Consider the following 15,606-nt stretch of genomic DNA (forward strand, 5'->3'; position numbering starts at 1 on the left):
GTGGTTATGGTCTCTTTCCTGTCATTATTTAGAGCAGACTTTGCCCTGACACCTCTCATCAAGTATGGTGTGATGAGCTTGTTTGTGGAGCAAGTATCTTAGGAACTTTGTTACCCAGTCAGCCCTCTGTATACCACATCCGTGGATTCACTGAACCACAGATCAAAAATATTTGGGGGAAAAAAACATTCCAGAAGGTTCTGAAAAGCAAAACTTGAATTTGCCTCACACCAGCAACTATTTACATTAGCATTTACATTGTATTTATACCTATTTATATAATTTACATTGTATCAGGTATAATATGTGATCTAGAGATGATTTAAAATATTCAGGAGGATACAGTAAGTTATATGCAAATACCATGCCACTTTATAAGGGACTTGAGCATCCACAGGTTTTTGGTATCCATGGGGCATCCCGGAAACACGCCCCTGCAGACAGTGAGGGAGGACTGTACTTAATTCCCAGCACTGTCTTATGTGTAGAAGTTGCTCGATGAAAGTTTACTGCTGGTAGTGGTCCACCCAAGCTTTAATAAACTCTGAAGATAAAGTTAGAAACTATTAGTTTAATGAAATAAGCCGTAGGTATGGCTTGTCTTGACCTAAGAAGAGTAACAGTTTTCACAATGCTCAAAATATTGCTTACTTCCCGCCCACCCCACTCCCCCCCAAAAAGCAAAGCAGATCCTTAACAACTTCTGGAAATACCAAGGCCTCATTTCCAGAACCCAAACATTTTTTACTGGTCACTGCCTTTTTTGTTTTATTACCAACGTATTTAGGTGTACGGCAAGTCCAGGAGGCTGAATCATCACCTGAACTTCCAAGAACAGCCTCACAAAGCACTTCGGCTTCAAAGGAGAGAGCAGATTTACTGTGATTAAAGAGATCTAATGTTGGCTTGGCTTCCAGCACTCCACAAGAGACAGTCCCTCTCCAGGGCTGCAGAGGTGCTCAGAGCGGCCCGATGCTGGCTGTGGAGTTTCCATTTGAATGGAGTAGCATGTGGGCTTGTGGACTGTGACTTGGGCAGGACGCTGAGAGGAGTGTGCCACCTTTGTCACGCACGAGCGAGGACTGGGAGGAATTCTAATGTTCCAGTAACACACATAACAGGAAGGGACTAGAAAAATGTGAAGAGAAAAAAAGACTCAAAGGCTGTCTAGGATATTGTACGAGCACCCTCTAAGGAAGCAGTCTTTTATTTGTATTTTAAGAGTGAACACATACCGAAAACTGCTGTGACGGTGACACAAAGTTCAGTCCCTTGTTAACTGACCTCCTGGGGAGAAAGCCAAGACATGGGGAAGCAGAACAATGGAATGCAAACAGATTACCTCAGTTCACCTTAGTGAGTAAACGATGGGGCCTAACTGCAGCCATTCCCAAGGTGTATCTTGGCTCAAGGTAAACGCCAAGTAAACAAAATGCCAACTGTGTATCTGAAACAAACATGATGCTGCATATACTGGCCTCGTGTGCAGAGAAGGAATTTTGGTCAGACCATGAAAAGAAAGGCAGGTGGTCATATGGAATCAAAAGCACAGTTCTTTGGGAACGTTTCATTGGCAACGCTAACTGTATATACAGCCGTTAAATGGAACGGTAGTTCCTGTTTCCCTTGCCGTCCCCAAAGCAGCACAACAGACAGGAAATGGACACAAAACAGAGGAGGAGGATATTGTTACTAGGTGATTTCAGTGCAGCCTGTAGGAATGAATCCATGGGCCGGGCTGGAGTGAGGGTGCCCTCGGCTGTATTCCCCAGGTTCTCTATGTTGTGCGGTGGTTATTTACAGAAGGGTTAGACAAAATAGTTAACTACTAAGGGTATCCAAAAAAGGCCTGAGAAAATCTGGTTAAAATGTATAACCTTGTATTGCTACTGATGGGAGTAGTCGTTTTTATATCTTTTAAAAATAATAAAAAGATTCTGTTAAAAAATATATTCATCCAGAAAGATGTTGATTTGAACTCTAAAAAGTAACATAGAATCATCATTTTCCCTTTTGAATACAGAGCCACTGAGTTCCGTTTGTAGCTCCCTTTCTAGTTTCAAGCCCACCCCTTCCTCTCAGGTGCGCCCAGGGCACGCAGTGAGGTCTTCCTAGGCCTCTGCGTGGAGACCCTTCACCAGAGAAGGCCTGGAACACACCCCTGGTTTGGTGATCCTTTGGTCAGCCTGCCCACTTCAGTAACAAGCCTCGGGCTCTCCTAGCTGCTCCTTCAGGGCCGGGATTAGCTGCCTTGGATTTAGCCTGGAGGATCCTGCTCTCAAAGGAACTGCCTTTACAAATTCAAATCAGATCCCTCAATGTGGAGTGAGGTGGTTTGAAACCATTGGTAATTTTTAAGGCTAAGGCAACATCTGTTGGCATCTGTATATCTTAATTTGATGCAAATAGTTAACCCTAATATAAAATAGATCCTGTATTTATCTCCTCTCTAGCTGGGTGTGGAAGGAATGGAATAAGGTGGGGACGGAGTAGAACAGTGACAGTGCCCTAGAAACCCTATAGAAAGGTAAAAATAGAAGAGCAGAACGGCACAAATGATCCATTTCTTTGGTGAACTGTACAGAAGTGTCTCCCAAGTTCTCATACACCACACTCTGCAAAGGCTGCTGCTCTCGTATATAAAAGCACCCTGACTCCGCAAGAACTTGTTTTGTTATCACTCCTTGATAAAAATTAATGTACAAACCTTCGGGGTGGGATTGGGGATTGGGTTTTTATCTAAAGCTGGTAGTAAAAACGTGACCTGCAAGCCAGTACAGCTATGGAAAGTGACGACACTCTCCTCCCCTCAAGCCTGGAGATGGGGCCGCTGGCCCCCCGCCCCTTCACCGGGGAGCGTCGCGGATGGCCCCGGGGGGGGCCCTGGCCCCGCACCTCTGTGGAAAGCAGGGGACGGCTGCCGTCCGCTGCTGCATCGTGTGAGGCGCAGTGCCTGGGCCCGCGTGCGAACAGAGCCTCCGGGAGGGAGGCGGGAAGGACTACTTGTCGGTGAGCGACAGCTGTAAGACCTGCTGCAGCTCCGCCTCCTCCTCCCGCAGCCGCAGCTCGTGCTCCTCCAGCTCTTTGGCGGAGAGCTCCATGGCCAGCTGCAGGTCGCTGTCAAAACGACTGGTCTCACTGGAGGCGCCGGGGCACAGGCCTTCAGAGCCGGAGGGGAGGCTCTCCTGGACAGCCCTGTGTGAGAAAGACACGGGGCAGAGAAACAGTGTTTTAACATCGTCATCGTGGCAGCAGCAGCAGCCATATTTCTTAACCGCGGACCTGGTGCGCGCCGAGCACAGCGCTTCCTATCCCCTCTTGTACACGACGTCATCGATCCCACGTAACTCTGGGGGTGTAGGTGCTGGGTGCAAGTACATACCTGCCCGAGATCACCCAGACACTAAGTGATGGGGCTAGGAATTGAACCTGGATCTATTTTAAAGCAAAACCCAACTTCTTCAACAGGTTTTCATATGTGCCCAGACTACAGGAAAAGGCTTTGTAAAATGAATCTTTCCAGTTTAACCCCCTTTAAAACGGATAATCTGGGAACTCCCTGGCGATCCAGTGGTTAGGACTCCAAGCTTTCATTGCTGAGGGTGCAGGTTCGATCCTTGGTCTGGGAAGTAAGATCCCACAAGCCACGTGGTGCAGCCAAAAATAATAATAATAATAATAATAATAATCTAATCATCTCTGTAGCCCTTCCCCAAAGTGGCACCATCCTTAACATTGTATAAACTTCCCACTGATGGCACCTAGACCCTCTGTGATCACACGTTCTTCGCAGAAGATCAGACCGATCAGAAAACATTTACTGGGTGCCTTTCTGTCCACGGCAATGGTTAGTGAACTGGTCAGCAATTCTATCACCAGTTCCTGGAAGCTCAGCCCCCGAGAGTTCAGAGCTCCTTTTATGAGGAATTGCCCCAAGAGGAAGCAAGAGAGCTGACACTGTATCAAGTCTCTCTTGCCAGGCCCGCTGTCGTGTGTCCTAAGCGCCTGTGCCAACCTCGGGTCAATCATCAAGAGTCACATCAGTCACCTCTCGTCCTGGGCATCACAGGTATGTGCCTGGCCAGTCCCTCCACTAGAAGCTGGTCCTGAAAGCTCCTAGGAAAGACATGTGACAGACACGAATACCCCTTAGAAGGAATAAACTGTTGTACTGATAACAAAAGGAAAGCAGCAAGAACAAGATTAAGAATATTTACAAGTCCGTTATCCACAAAGCTGTGTGAAAAATTAATAGAGACTGGGGTTATCTCTAAAATGACACCCAAATGTCAGATAGTATATAGTCCACTACCCTGCTTGATTTGATATCAAGTATGAGAAGGTGGTAGCTGTCAATCTATTAAAAACAACTCAACCTCAGGCAAAGTTTCAATGAACAAAGCAGATAATTCTTCTAGAGCAAGATTGGAATACATAACTCATTATTTGTCATCTTTGGCTACTCCTCAAAATTTATGGCCGATAAGGTTTAAGTAGCTATTGGGGGAAAAAATAAGCTCACTTATAACAGGGAAAGGAAACGCATACTGGATTAACAGTGATGGCTAGGAGAGGGAAGCCTCTCTCAAGGGAAACATGCCAGCACTGGGGTCTGGCCCTTGGCCCAGCAGCCTCAGAAAACAGAATGGCTCTAAGAACAGGTCCATGGGAGGCGGGGCTCATGTTACCCAAGCTGAGACTTCAGAAAAAACCAGGATGCCAAAAACCTCAGCTGGGGGGTGACTGGAGTGTGGGTACCATTCTCAAAGCTTAACGGCCCCATGACGGCAGGCGCTGGGGCTGCTTCATCAAAGAACTCCCAGCACCTGGCACAGAGTCTGGCACAAAGCAGGCACTGTGCAAACGTCTGCCGAATGAACGATGGAAGGACAGAAGAAACCAATGAACAAACAAATGGACAACAGGAGCCCAGGACCACACCAAAGGGCAGTGGAGGGAGAAGCAGATCCCACTCTAGTAGAGCAGGAAGCCACAGAGGGAGGGGATGGAGGAGTTATTGTCCTCAAGCCCTGGATGGTCCCAGGAAGGTGAGGCCTTGAGGAAGAACCACATAGGAAGACAAGAGGCAACTGTTCTCAGGCTGGTCTGTTCTCTCGTTAGTGCTCAAGAGTTTGGGATTATGCCCCTTACCACAGAATGAAACATCTGAGTAAAAAACAATTTTAGGGCCTCCCTGGTGGCGCAGTGGTTGAGAGTCCGCCTGCCGATGCAGGGGATACGGGTTCGTGCCCCGGTCTGGGAGGATCCCATATGCCGCGGAGCGGCTGGGCCCGTGAGCCATGGCTGCTGAGCCTGCGCATCCGGAGCCTGTGCTCCGCAACGGGAGAGGCCACAACAGTGAGAGGCCCGCGTACCACCAAAAAAAAAAAAAAAAAAAAAAAAAACAATTTTAACAATGAATCAACCATCCTTTTCATCACACACTTATTGAGCAACCACAACGCAATGACTGGCCTTCATTGGGGAGGAAGTTGGGATTAAAATCCACATACCTTTGTGTGAGACTACTGACACATAGATAACATTCTAGGGAAAATATGATGGCATAAACTAGCAAGAATTTACTGTTTCGCCACTGGGAAGTTATATAGCATGCTCCGAAAGATACAAGATTATTAGGTACATCAGTGAGTATAAGGAAAAGACAAGTCTGTCAGGCTCTATCCTGTGAGTGATGCTGACTGGGGCTATGCAGATGGTCTCATATAATAAGCTTTTATAAAAGACCAGGTACATAAAATATAAAATAACCCATGTAAATACCATGAATATGCCAAACTTTTCATTTAGATAAGTCTGTCAGGTTAGCCAAAGACTGAGGCCAAACTGAGGCCAAGCTTCCAAGCCCCACCATTTATTCTGATAAATGCACCTGGCTTCTTCTGGACTCCAGTAAGCTCTGCTGGATGGCAAACTGCATTATCTCGTAATCTTCATCCTGCAAATACACGTTTCTGCCGTTGTCTTGAACGTGGTAAGATTCAGGAATTTCAAACACAGATTGATCAACCTCAAAGTTTGTGAGAGTGGAAGCTGAAACACAAAAGGTGACAGTACAGTGCCTGAGTTAGTAAAATAAATTTCCACTTCAACTTTTATAAAAAAATTTTTTAATTAAAAAAATGAAAAAATTAAAATGATTAAAATCAAGGTTGGCTACTATGTAAGAGAGATTTCAAGGAAGAATAATCTTGACAGAGAAAAGTACTGGAATACTGTTTTTTTCTTTTTTGCCTTCACTTTTTTTTTAGTAATAAAATGCATAGTCACACAAAAAATATACAGAAGACTGTAAAATGAAAAGTGAAGATCTCTCTCCCTACACCCTGTCTCCTATTTCCAAATTCCAGAGGTAACCAGTGTTTACTTGTGGGTCCTTTGAGGAATGTGATGTGTATGTGTATATATCACACAATCACACCAATGTGGGTTTTTTTCCTTTTTTATTATGAAATATAGTAAATATATGAAAGAAGATATAAGATATCTGTAAACTTAAAATAAAAATGATAATAATAAAACAAAGGCCTGTATATCCCTCAACTGGCCTAAGACACAGAACACTATTTTACCACAATAAAAAAAAAATTCAATTACGTTTTGATATACTAGCAATGAGTAACTGGAAAATAAAATTAAGAAACAAGTCCATTTAAAATAGCATCCAAAATCTGAATTGGATTGATGGCAAAGGAGCCTGAGGAAATTTTGGGAGGTGATGGAAATGTTCTGTATCTTGCCTGTGGTAGGGGTTACGTGGGTGTATACATTTGCCAAAAGGCATTGAACCGTCACATTTAAAATGGGAGTATTTTATTACATACACGTTACACCTCAATAAAGTTGTTTTTTAAGAACAGGCTGTCTTTTTAATTCGAGTGGGGTCATACATATTCTGCAAATTGTTTTTTTCATTTAATTGAAACTAAATCTAAAATTTTCTTTCATTCAAGACAGAGATCTACTCATAAGATACTCTAATTTCAAACTGAATAATTACTATAATGACTAAATGTATGAGTTTTTTTTAAATCACATAATCCAACTTTTTTTTTTACCTGAATCAGATGGGGTCCCTTCCACATTTTGAGATACAGTTTCTTCAGCAGTGCTACAGCCATTAACATTTCCAAATGTAATCCGTGCATTTAAGACATGAAACAAGGGAATTTCTAATAAAATAAAAGCTTTTATAAATAAACTTTACTGAGAAGAATAACAGCCAGCATTTACTGAGCGCTTGCTATGCTGGTACCATGCCAAGTACTTTTTATAAGTATGATTTCATTTAATCATCATAACAACCCTTCCCAATATACAGATGGGAAAACTGAGATTCTGAGTGGTTAAGCGACTTCTCCTAGGTCACAGTAAGTGATCAAGTCAGGATTCAAGTGGATACAGGATACAGGAGCCAGGATACAACTATCCAAAATGTAAATTCTTCACAAGTAATATGTATTATATGTGGTATCACGCAGACTAATTCAAGCCCAGAAACATATTAACGTATCAAAGGATCTTAGTGTCAATTGTCTTCCTCAAATAGTAAGTTTAATTTGAAGTTTCACTTAAGTAAGGTTTCATATTAAAACAATGAATGTGTCACGTTTTTATGCCTTTTTCATCTGTCAGCACCAACTGTAAATAGAACTGATGGTGGGGGGGGATCTCCTAATTTTAATATGCAAAATGAACTAAGAATCATGACACTTCTTTAAACCAAATTAAACTAGAGGATAACTCTGCCCTCCTCCGTTAAGTCTACTGTCTGCTTCTTTTGCCTCAGGTGCTCCAATTCCCTGAAGCACACTCTGTCTCGCGCAAAACCGGGCAGAACCGATGGGCGCTCCTGTGGTTTATTGAACGGTACCTATTTTGACAGGAAATCCAGGTGGGAATTCCAGTTTGATGAAGTCTCTCAGTCGGGCAAAATGCGCGCTAGTTCGGGCCATCAGGTCAATGATGGGGATGACCTGCTCCACAAGAGACAGAGGAAACTCCTCACACATCCACAGCATTGCTTTAAACCTGCCGGATTGGATGAGAAAAGACTGAGGCCATCTCCCTCAGACAGGGAGACTGCGTTACTTCTACGCAGTAGGCTAGACAACGTCAGCTTCCTTATGCCCCACGCCCCAGCCTTCCCAGTCATCTTACCTCCCCTACGTCTGAGCTGGGAAGGGATTAGAGCCACAGAGAACTCCCATCACCCTGAAATCGGGCAAGCAGGGGAAATGACCTGCGCTACAAGCCTTAATCGATAGCAAGCAGGAAGAATTGGTAGCTGGTGGAAACCATTTCATTTAATCAGCTGAAGCTTGTTGGCAGTTTAAAAAAATAAATAAGGAATTCTTATATCCAATCTATATTCTATTTGGAGAAGGTCGAATAATAAGATGGGCAATCTACTGTTACCTTTCATCAGATAAAGTAATTTTTGTTTTTGGGGGGTTTTTTTTTGCAGCATGTAGGACCTTAGTTCCCAGACCAGGGATCAAACCTGTGCCCCCTGCAGTGGAAGGGTCTTAACCACAGGACCACCAGGGAAGTTCCAGTAATTTGAAATTATTTTTAAAGGAAGGGAACAGAGGAAGGACCGAACATGACACTGGAAAACAGCACGACTTCTGAAATAAACAAGAATCTGTTAAGTTGACAACAGCTGCTGATTCTCTCTTACTTTTGTGTTCTAATCGTCAGCTCTTTCGGCCTTCCGATGTCTCTGTCCTTCAGATCAAACTCTTTGTTGAAGTACTCATCAGGCGTGATGGCTGTGGGGTTGTTGGCGGTGGCACACTCTGTGGTGAGGTCCTGCCGAGCCAGAACTCAGGGGAGTCAGAAATGCCAAATGATGCTGACAAGTGGAGGCCTAGGGCACCTAGCCTCTGAGGTGGACATGTTAACCAGCTACAGAGCAGGAAGTTCTAGTCATTAACTTTTTTTTATTAAGTTAACTGCACAGAACAAGAAAATTGACAAACAGATTACCAAACTACATGACCAAGTCTAATGGATTTCTCCATTTCAAATCATTTCTCCACTCTCCTTTTATCTCCTGATTATAGAAAGGAAAAAGAGAGACAGACAGAAATATCTGAAAGCACATGGGATCTGGAAGATTTGGAGTTCAAGTTCCAGCTCTGTCCTTCTTTAGCCTGTGACGTTGGAAAGGTAATTTCATTTTTCTGACCCGCCGTGACCTCCACGGCAGCAATTTCATATGGTTATTGTGAGGACTGAGAAAGAAAATGTTTGTTCAGGTGCTCTATTAAAATATAAAGTCCTGAATCCTTTTTTCAGTTCAATTTTTATAGAGAGGGGCTAGTTTAAAACAGGAGAGAAAGCAGCTGATTTCTATAATCACTACCTGCCTCTAAAATCTTTATTTTCAAAGACTCATTCATCTTGTTCTCTTCCAAAAGAATATCTCAGATTCCAGATGGGGAGTACTTTTTAGCCTTTTCAAATCGAGTGGTCTGCTCAGGATTCAGTAAATGCCACCACAAGCAGAGAAGAGTCATCTCCTGTTAAACCGTGCTGGAAGCTCACGCTTCGACTTACCCCTTGAGCACCAAATTGGTGTTCCACAGTCCCCAGCAAAGACTCCAGTGGGTTCCTGTCCGCTACAGAGGAGGGAAAAGTTGAATGTCGAATATTATACCTTAATTATGATTGCAGAAAAGGATTCTCATCCTACCTTCATGTTTCTCCATCATGCATTAGGAAATCCATCTATGGACAGGCCAATAAAATCATCCCCAATAGCCATCAGCTAACTTATCCTTTTTTGTTTTCGTTTTTTAAAAAAATATTATTTATTTATTTATTTATTTTTGGCTGCGTTGGGCCTTTGTTGCTGTGCGCAGGCTTTCTCTAGTTGTGGTGAGCGGGGGCTCCTCTTCACTGCAGTGCACGGGCTTCTCATTGCGGTGGCTTCTCTTGTTGTGGAGCTCGGGCTCTAGGCACGCAGGCTTCAGTAGTTGTGGCATGCTGGCTCAGTAGTTGTGGCTCGCAGGCTTAGTTCCTGTGCGGCATGTGGGATCTTCCCAGACCAGGGATCGAACCCGTGTCCCCTGCATTGGCAGGCAGATTCTTAATCACTGCGCCACCAGGGGAGCCCCTAACTTACTCTTTCTAGGACACTTTTTATTAGGATCTCTAAGCTAGATGAACAATAGTTATAAGAATGCAATCAGAATAGTAGAAAAAGTTTGGATTTAGGAACGAGCCAGCTCTGGATTCTAACTGCACCTTGGCTGGTCAGAGGCCTCAGCTTCCTCACCTGTCAAACTGGACTAATGGGAACGGTAGTGAAGGTGTGAGTTAACAGTGGCCACGTGCTCACCGCATGCTGCAAGCCCCAGTCTCAAAGTTTACGTGTAATAACTCATCTAATCCTCCCGATGACTCTAAGGCAAGTCGGGTAGCACTCGTTTCACTGCTGAGGAGACCAAGGCACAGCAGGTAGGCCCTGAACTGGCCCCGTGCCAGCTGGGACATGGCGCCCAGGTATTGGCCATGTTTTGGCTCAGAGCCCAAGTTCTGTCCAAATCTCTCATTGTGATAGTTTGGACTAAATCACTCTTTCCGGTGATAAATATTCTCCAATATCCTTATCTACTTTTTCAACCGAATCCAACCATTGTTCTCTATAACACATAAACAAGCCCTGTGAATGGCTTTCATTACAGCTGGAGCCAACCACAGGGGAGGACCTCCAAGAACGAGTCAGACTAAGGAACATTTTATAAAAAGGAAATTTGGATTGGCATGACCTAATCACATGAACCCCCAAATTTAACAGAGGCAACAAAGACTTCCTCTAGGCTAAAAAAAAAAACAAAGAGTGGGGAGAAGGGGGACTTCCCTGGTGGTGCAGTGGTTAAGAATCCACCTGCCAATGCAGAGGACACAGGTTTGAGCCCTGGTCCGGGAAGATCCCACATGCCACGGAGCAACTAAGCCCGTGCGCCACAACTACTGAGCCTGCGCTCTAGAGCCCGTGAGCCACAGCTACTGAGCCCACGTGCCACAACTACTGAAGCCCGTGCTCCTAGAGCCCGTGCTCTGCAACGAGAAGCCCGCGCACTGCAATGAAGAGTAGCCCCCGCTCGCTGCAACTAGAGAAAGCCCGCACACAACAACAAAGACCCAACGCAGCCAAATAAATAAAATAAATAAATTTATTTTAAAAAAAAGAGAGAAAGGAAGAGATTACCTTTATATCTCTTTTTTTCTTCCTCAGTCAGGTGTTCTGTCCGTATTTTGGTTATCACACTCACATTGTTCACTGTATAAACCTTGAGAGATGTGTGCGAAAGGAAACAGTGACACGGGGAATCAAAACTCAACAAATAAGCATAGCAAGAGCAAGAATGCTGAAGCCAAAACAAAACAAAACCCAGCAAAATAAAAATGAGAAATGGTTAACATTCATTAGAACCCTTCAGAGAAAATACACAGCTACCAACTTAGAAATGCATCAGCAGTTACTTTGCATCTCTGACATTTTTAATTACCCCTGAGTAGTTAACGGTGACAGGCTGCACTTTCCAACTTGCCCTTCTTGTTGCTAAACACTCTCAAAGAAGGTCCTGCAATTTAGGCCTCCCAGCTGGATTTCTACTAAGGGGCCCAAACCTGCATCGTGTACTTGGACTGATGTGTGGTAATCTTATACTCAGACCGACTTAGACAGCCATCGGACAGAAGGAAAAAGGAAGGAACACAAGGTTCTCTACACTGGTAAGATTTAGAGAAAACCAGCAAGCCACTATTTAAAAGGTATTCCGTATATTGACCTCAAATTATTTTAACTGCCAGGGTCAATGCTCTGTTTTCAAGGTTGATTGAAGAATACTGGGGTCTGGAAAATCAAACATCACAGTTCACAGAGAATTAACTGTATATGCCAAAACGTGGATTCCCAACGTTTGAAGATTCAGGAAACACACCCAGCACTGGAAGGACTGTTTCTAAGTGCATCTCACTGAGCGTGACGTAAGCTTTCTTTGCTCACTCAGAGGTCACCAGAGGACCCTGCAGCTGCTGGCAGCACTGTTGTGAGCCATCAATCCCCGCTGCACTGCAGGGCTAACAAGAGGCCAGGAAACAGCTTTCCAGCTGCCACAGTGCCAGATGACTTGAGCAACTGTCGTCTCCACTATGACAACTATCTTCTAAATTCCCTGACATCATGTAAGTGGGCTGGAAGCCTACTGGTTACAATTAGGCTGACTAAAAATATTGGGAGACTCATAAAAGCTACTTTACAATATATATATTTTTAAACCCACTCAGGTGATTAAAAAAAGATGAACAAGCATGTTAAATCTAGTCCTTTCTTTTTCTTTTCTTTCTTTTCTTTTTTAAAGAATTAAAGGAATTGTCACTCCCACCAGGACAACTGGTACCTGGACTCATTTCTCTACAACATAGTTTCTCTTTGCCATAACTAGAGACCTCCTTGGGATATGCTATTCCATTTTCTGAAAGTCAAATAAGATAAATCCAAGGAAGAGACACACTAGACAGAACTTATTCCCCAGAGCACCTCCATGGCACAGATGCATGACAAAATCTGAACAGACTCCTCATTTGCATAGAAGCTAAATAGCTATGTTAAATCTTATTTTAAGAGTTTCCTTTTACCTTTGCTTCGTAACCATTAACAACTTCTGCTTTATCTGTCCTCCAGCCCCAGAATCCGGATTTAGTTCTGATAAAAAGTGAACACCACAAATTTCCACATGTACAATATGCCATTCAGATTTATCCCTGCAGCCTTTATAGGTTTTCTCCCCCAGCTTAAGTTAGTGAAGCACACTTGGAAATTAGGGTCCTACTGTCCACAAAAGGATGTTATTAACGACAGATGGCTCAAGCATCCCCCACCCCCTCCCACAGTTATTAATCAATTTGCCTCACCCCCGGCAAGAGAAAGCCTCCATTCTTGGCTTCTTTACGAAAGCTGCCGGCAGAGGCAACAAAGGTGGTGACATTTATTGGACAGCTGTCCCCAAGAAGTGAGTGCAGATGACCAGCGTCCAAGGGCTCGCCACTAAGGTGGTATCTGGGCCAGAGCATTCATCGGGGTCATCCCAGCCGTGGGCAACGACAGAGTCAGTGGCTCTATCCCCATAAGCAGCAGTATCTCAATCGAGGAATTCTTAGAACAGTGAGGCACAGACCATCCTGCTCCTGGGAGAACATGGGTGAGGCAGGAACTCATCACTGTGGAGAGCTGCTTGCAGAAGCCATTAGTGCCTGTGGAAAGGCTTGGGAGTCGCCCGCGTTATCAGGTTTGGTGCAGCGGGGGGGAAAGAATATCAAAAGCAGTTTTTCAGCCCAGCCGTTGCGTCCAGCTCTGTGGAACTGCTTTTAAAGCAGCCCAGCACTTCAGCAACAGCTGTAGCATTGATAAAGTGCCCAAACACCCAGTTACTCAACTCAATATACTCCTGGAAGAAAAATGCATTTAGGAGCCAAATGCGGCCAAGAGGCTCTGATTCTTTTCCAAAGCAGCTCACCCTGGGAAATGCTCCCACTCCCGGGGGAGCCCTGCCCAGACTGCCCCTTTGTCTAGGACGTCACATCCCAGCTCCGCTGTGACTGCTGCACTTGGGCCTGTGTCGGGCAACTGGCTGCCTCCTGCTCCGACCCCGGCGTGAAGCAGGACACCGCGCAGAAAGCTCCAGAACGGTGGCCGGGAGGCGGTTATCTACATGTTGTGTTTCCAAACAGTTTGCTTTTCTTCTAATGAGATTTGGTCAATGCGATTAGTCCAGACAGGGTATGCGGAGTTTTATGTGTGTATTACAGTCCCTCAGAGAAAGGAGGGACAAGAGCTTTAACTTTCCTATTCATTACCCCAGTTAGCACAACGTGACTGATGGAGGGAAAGAGAGGACTCCTAAAGGGATGATACCGCATGCTAGCTATCTCCAATTTACATTCCAGAAACAAATTTAGGGACCGCACCTGCCTCATTAATGAACCCGAGTCCCCTTTTAGTCAGCGATCAATGAAAATCAAGATATCCCTTTGGGTGAACAGTTCGATCCTCAGCTCCTGTCTCCCACTAAGAACCTGGTATCCTGGCCCGGGAAATCATCGCTTTCTGGCGCTCGGACTGAAGGATGGCTACGTCTGCTCCACTTGGTCCTTCGTGGACACTGAGAAGTCAGAGCCGCACTTTCTCCCTGGGAACTGCCACACTCCTCGCTCGCCCACATCTGCTCTACCTGCAATCCTGGCTGCTCCATTTCCTTCCCCACATCCACTCTCTGACAGCTTCGTTATTAAACTCAACATCTACCTCCTATTTTAAAATCAAGATTCTAATAAATCCTTGGCTCCTTGATTAACTGTACATGCAGAGGCATCTGATCATGATAGGAGAAAACCCAGCTTCCTCTTTTGCCATTTTCACCTCTGCCCGTCTCCACTGAGACCACCATGCCAAAGGCCACTTAGCACATGCTGGGACTCGGAGGCTGCCACACAATGTGGAGAAAGGCTCTGAGGGTGGCAGGGAATACTCTGTTTAAGGTAGGCAAAGCAGAACCTTTCAGAGGAGAGATAAATCCAAACTGCAACCAGAGGGTATATATCCACAGGCCCAAAATTCACTCAGGCAAAAGTATTACTTTGCAAACATCAAGCTCAGAGTAAGATTAGGAGAAAGAAAGGGATGAAGAAGACTATCATAATATAACAGGCCCATGTCTTCCAAATTTAATCAGCTGAACACTAGCTCACACCTCGGGTCAGAACCAGGCAAGCACACTTTTTCTAGCAGCAAACCTCATCCTCAAGAGGGGCCCAAGCCCTTGTTTGAACCACGAGAAGCTCACTAAGCACCTATTTCATTCCAAGCACCACCAAAAACAGCAGGTGCCTTCTAGAAATTCTCTCTCAGCAACTCTCTGATGCTCGCAAAATGAGGGTTAGCCTGAACCATCTGAAAACCCCGGGACCACAGGAATACAAAATGTAACTCAGTACAAATGGAAGGGGGGCTGTCTACCCTCCGCTGGGTAACAGCCAGTAACCATCACATTCTCTGTAAATTACACTTCAGAGCAAACAATGAGGCTACAACTCTGCTGCTGAACTAGGGGGAACAGTGGCTCCTCTATGACATCTGAGATTGCGTCTTGAGATTCACTCCTTTTTTCTTTTCAGCTGAGGAAAACAGGAACCTGAAGATGAAGTCGCTTGCTCAGAGCTGCACAGTTAGCAGCCCTGCCGATGGCACCAGGTTCCTCCAGCCCTCGGCTCCCCCGTCTTCCAGCTTTATGAGCAGAGCCCTAAGCTGGCGTGCCCTCCCGGCCTGCAGAGGCGAATGCTGAAGCCTGGAGATGTTTTCCCAAGACCCTTCCAGGTAAAGCCACGGTCAGTCCCTAAGCCTTGCTGTCCCTGGAAGACAGCGGCTGTCACCTGGTGAGGCCGGTGCGAGGAGGTTGGCGACAGGGGACTGACCCTGCCTCAGGGGGTGTCACTCCCAAAGCAGCAGCATACCTGGCATTTTCTCTTCTGTTACCAACAAATACCCTAATTCCACAGCTTGATCTAAATTAG

General features: G+C 45.0%; 1 protein-coding gene across 1 annotated transcript in view; it reads right to left on the minus strand.

Annotated features, from left to right (window-relative positions):
- Positions 1-2,821: 2,821 nt before the first annotated feature.
- The window catches only part of ANKRD13A (ankyrin repeat domain 13A), a gene marked incomplete at its 5' end in the record, with an annotated part of 38,417 nt that continues 25,632 nt past the window's right edge, over positions 2,822-15,606 (minus strand). Inside the window, 9 exons of the mRNA XM_079717345.1 lie at positions 2,822-3,195; positions 4,049-4,116; positions 5,894-6,054; positions 7,080-7,193; positions 7,895-8,052; positions 8,705-8,835; positions 9,586-9,647; positions 11,243-11,324; positions 12,676-12,742. Coding sequence (XP_079573471.1) covers positions 3,000-3,195; positions 4,049-4,116; positions 5,894-6,054; positions 7,080-7,193; positions 7,895-8,052; positions 8,705-8,835; positions 9,586-9,647; positions 11,243-11,324; positions 12,676-12,742 — 1,039 coding nt within the window. The 3' untranslated portion in view covers positions 2,822-2,999. The remainder of the gene's footprint in view (positions 3,196-4,048; positions 4,117-5,893; positions 6,055-7,079; positions 7,194-7,894; positions 8,053-8,704; positions 8,836-9,585; positions 9,648-11,242; positions 11,325-12,675; positions 12,743-15,606) is intronic.

This window comes from Hyperoodon ampullatus (assembly GCF_949752795.1).
Source record: "Hyperoodon ampullatus genome assembly, chromosome: 13".
Classification (NCBI taxonomy): Eukaryota; Metazoa; Chordata; class Mammalia; order Artiodactyla; family Ziphiidae; genus Hyperoodon; species Hyperoodon ampullatus.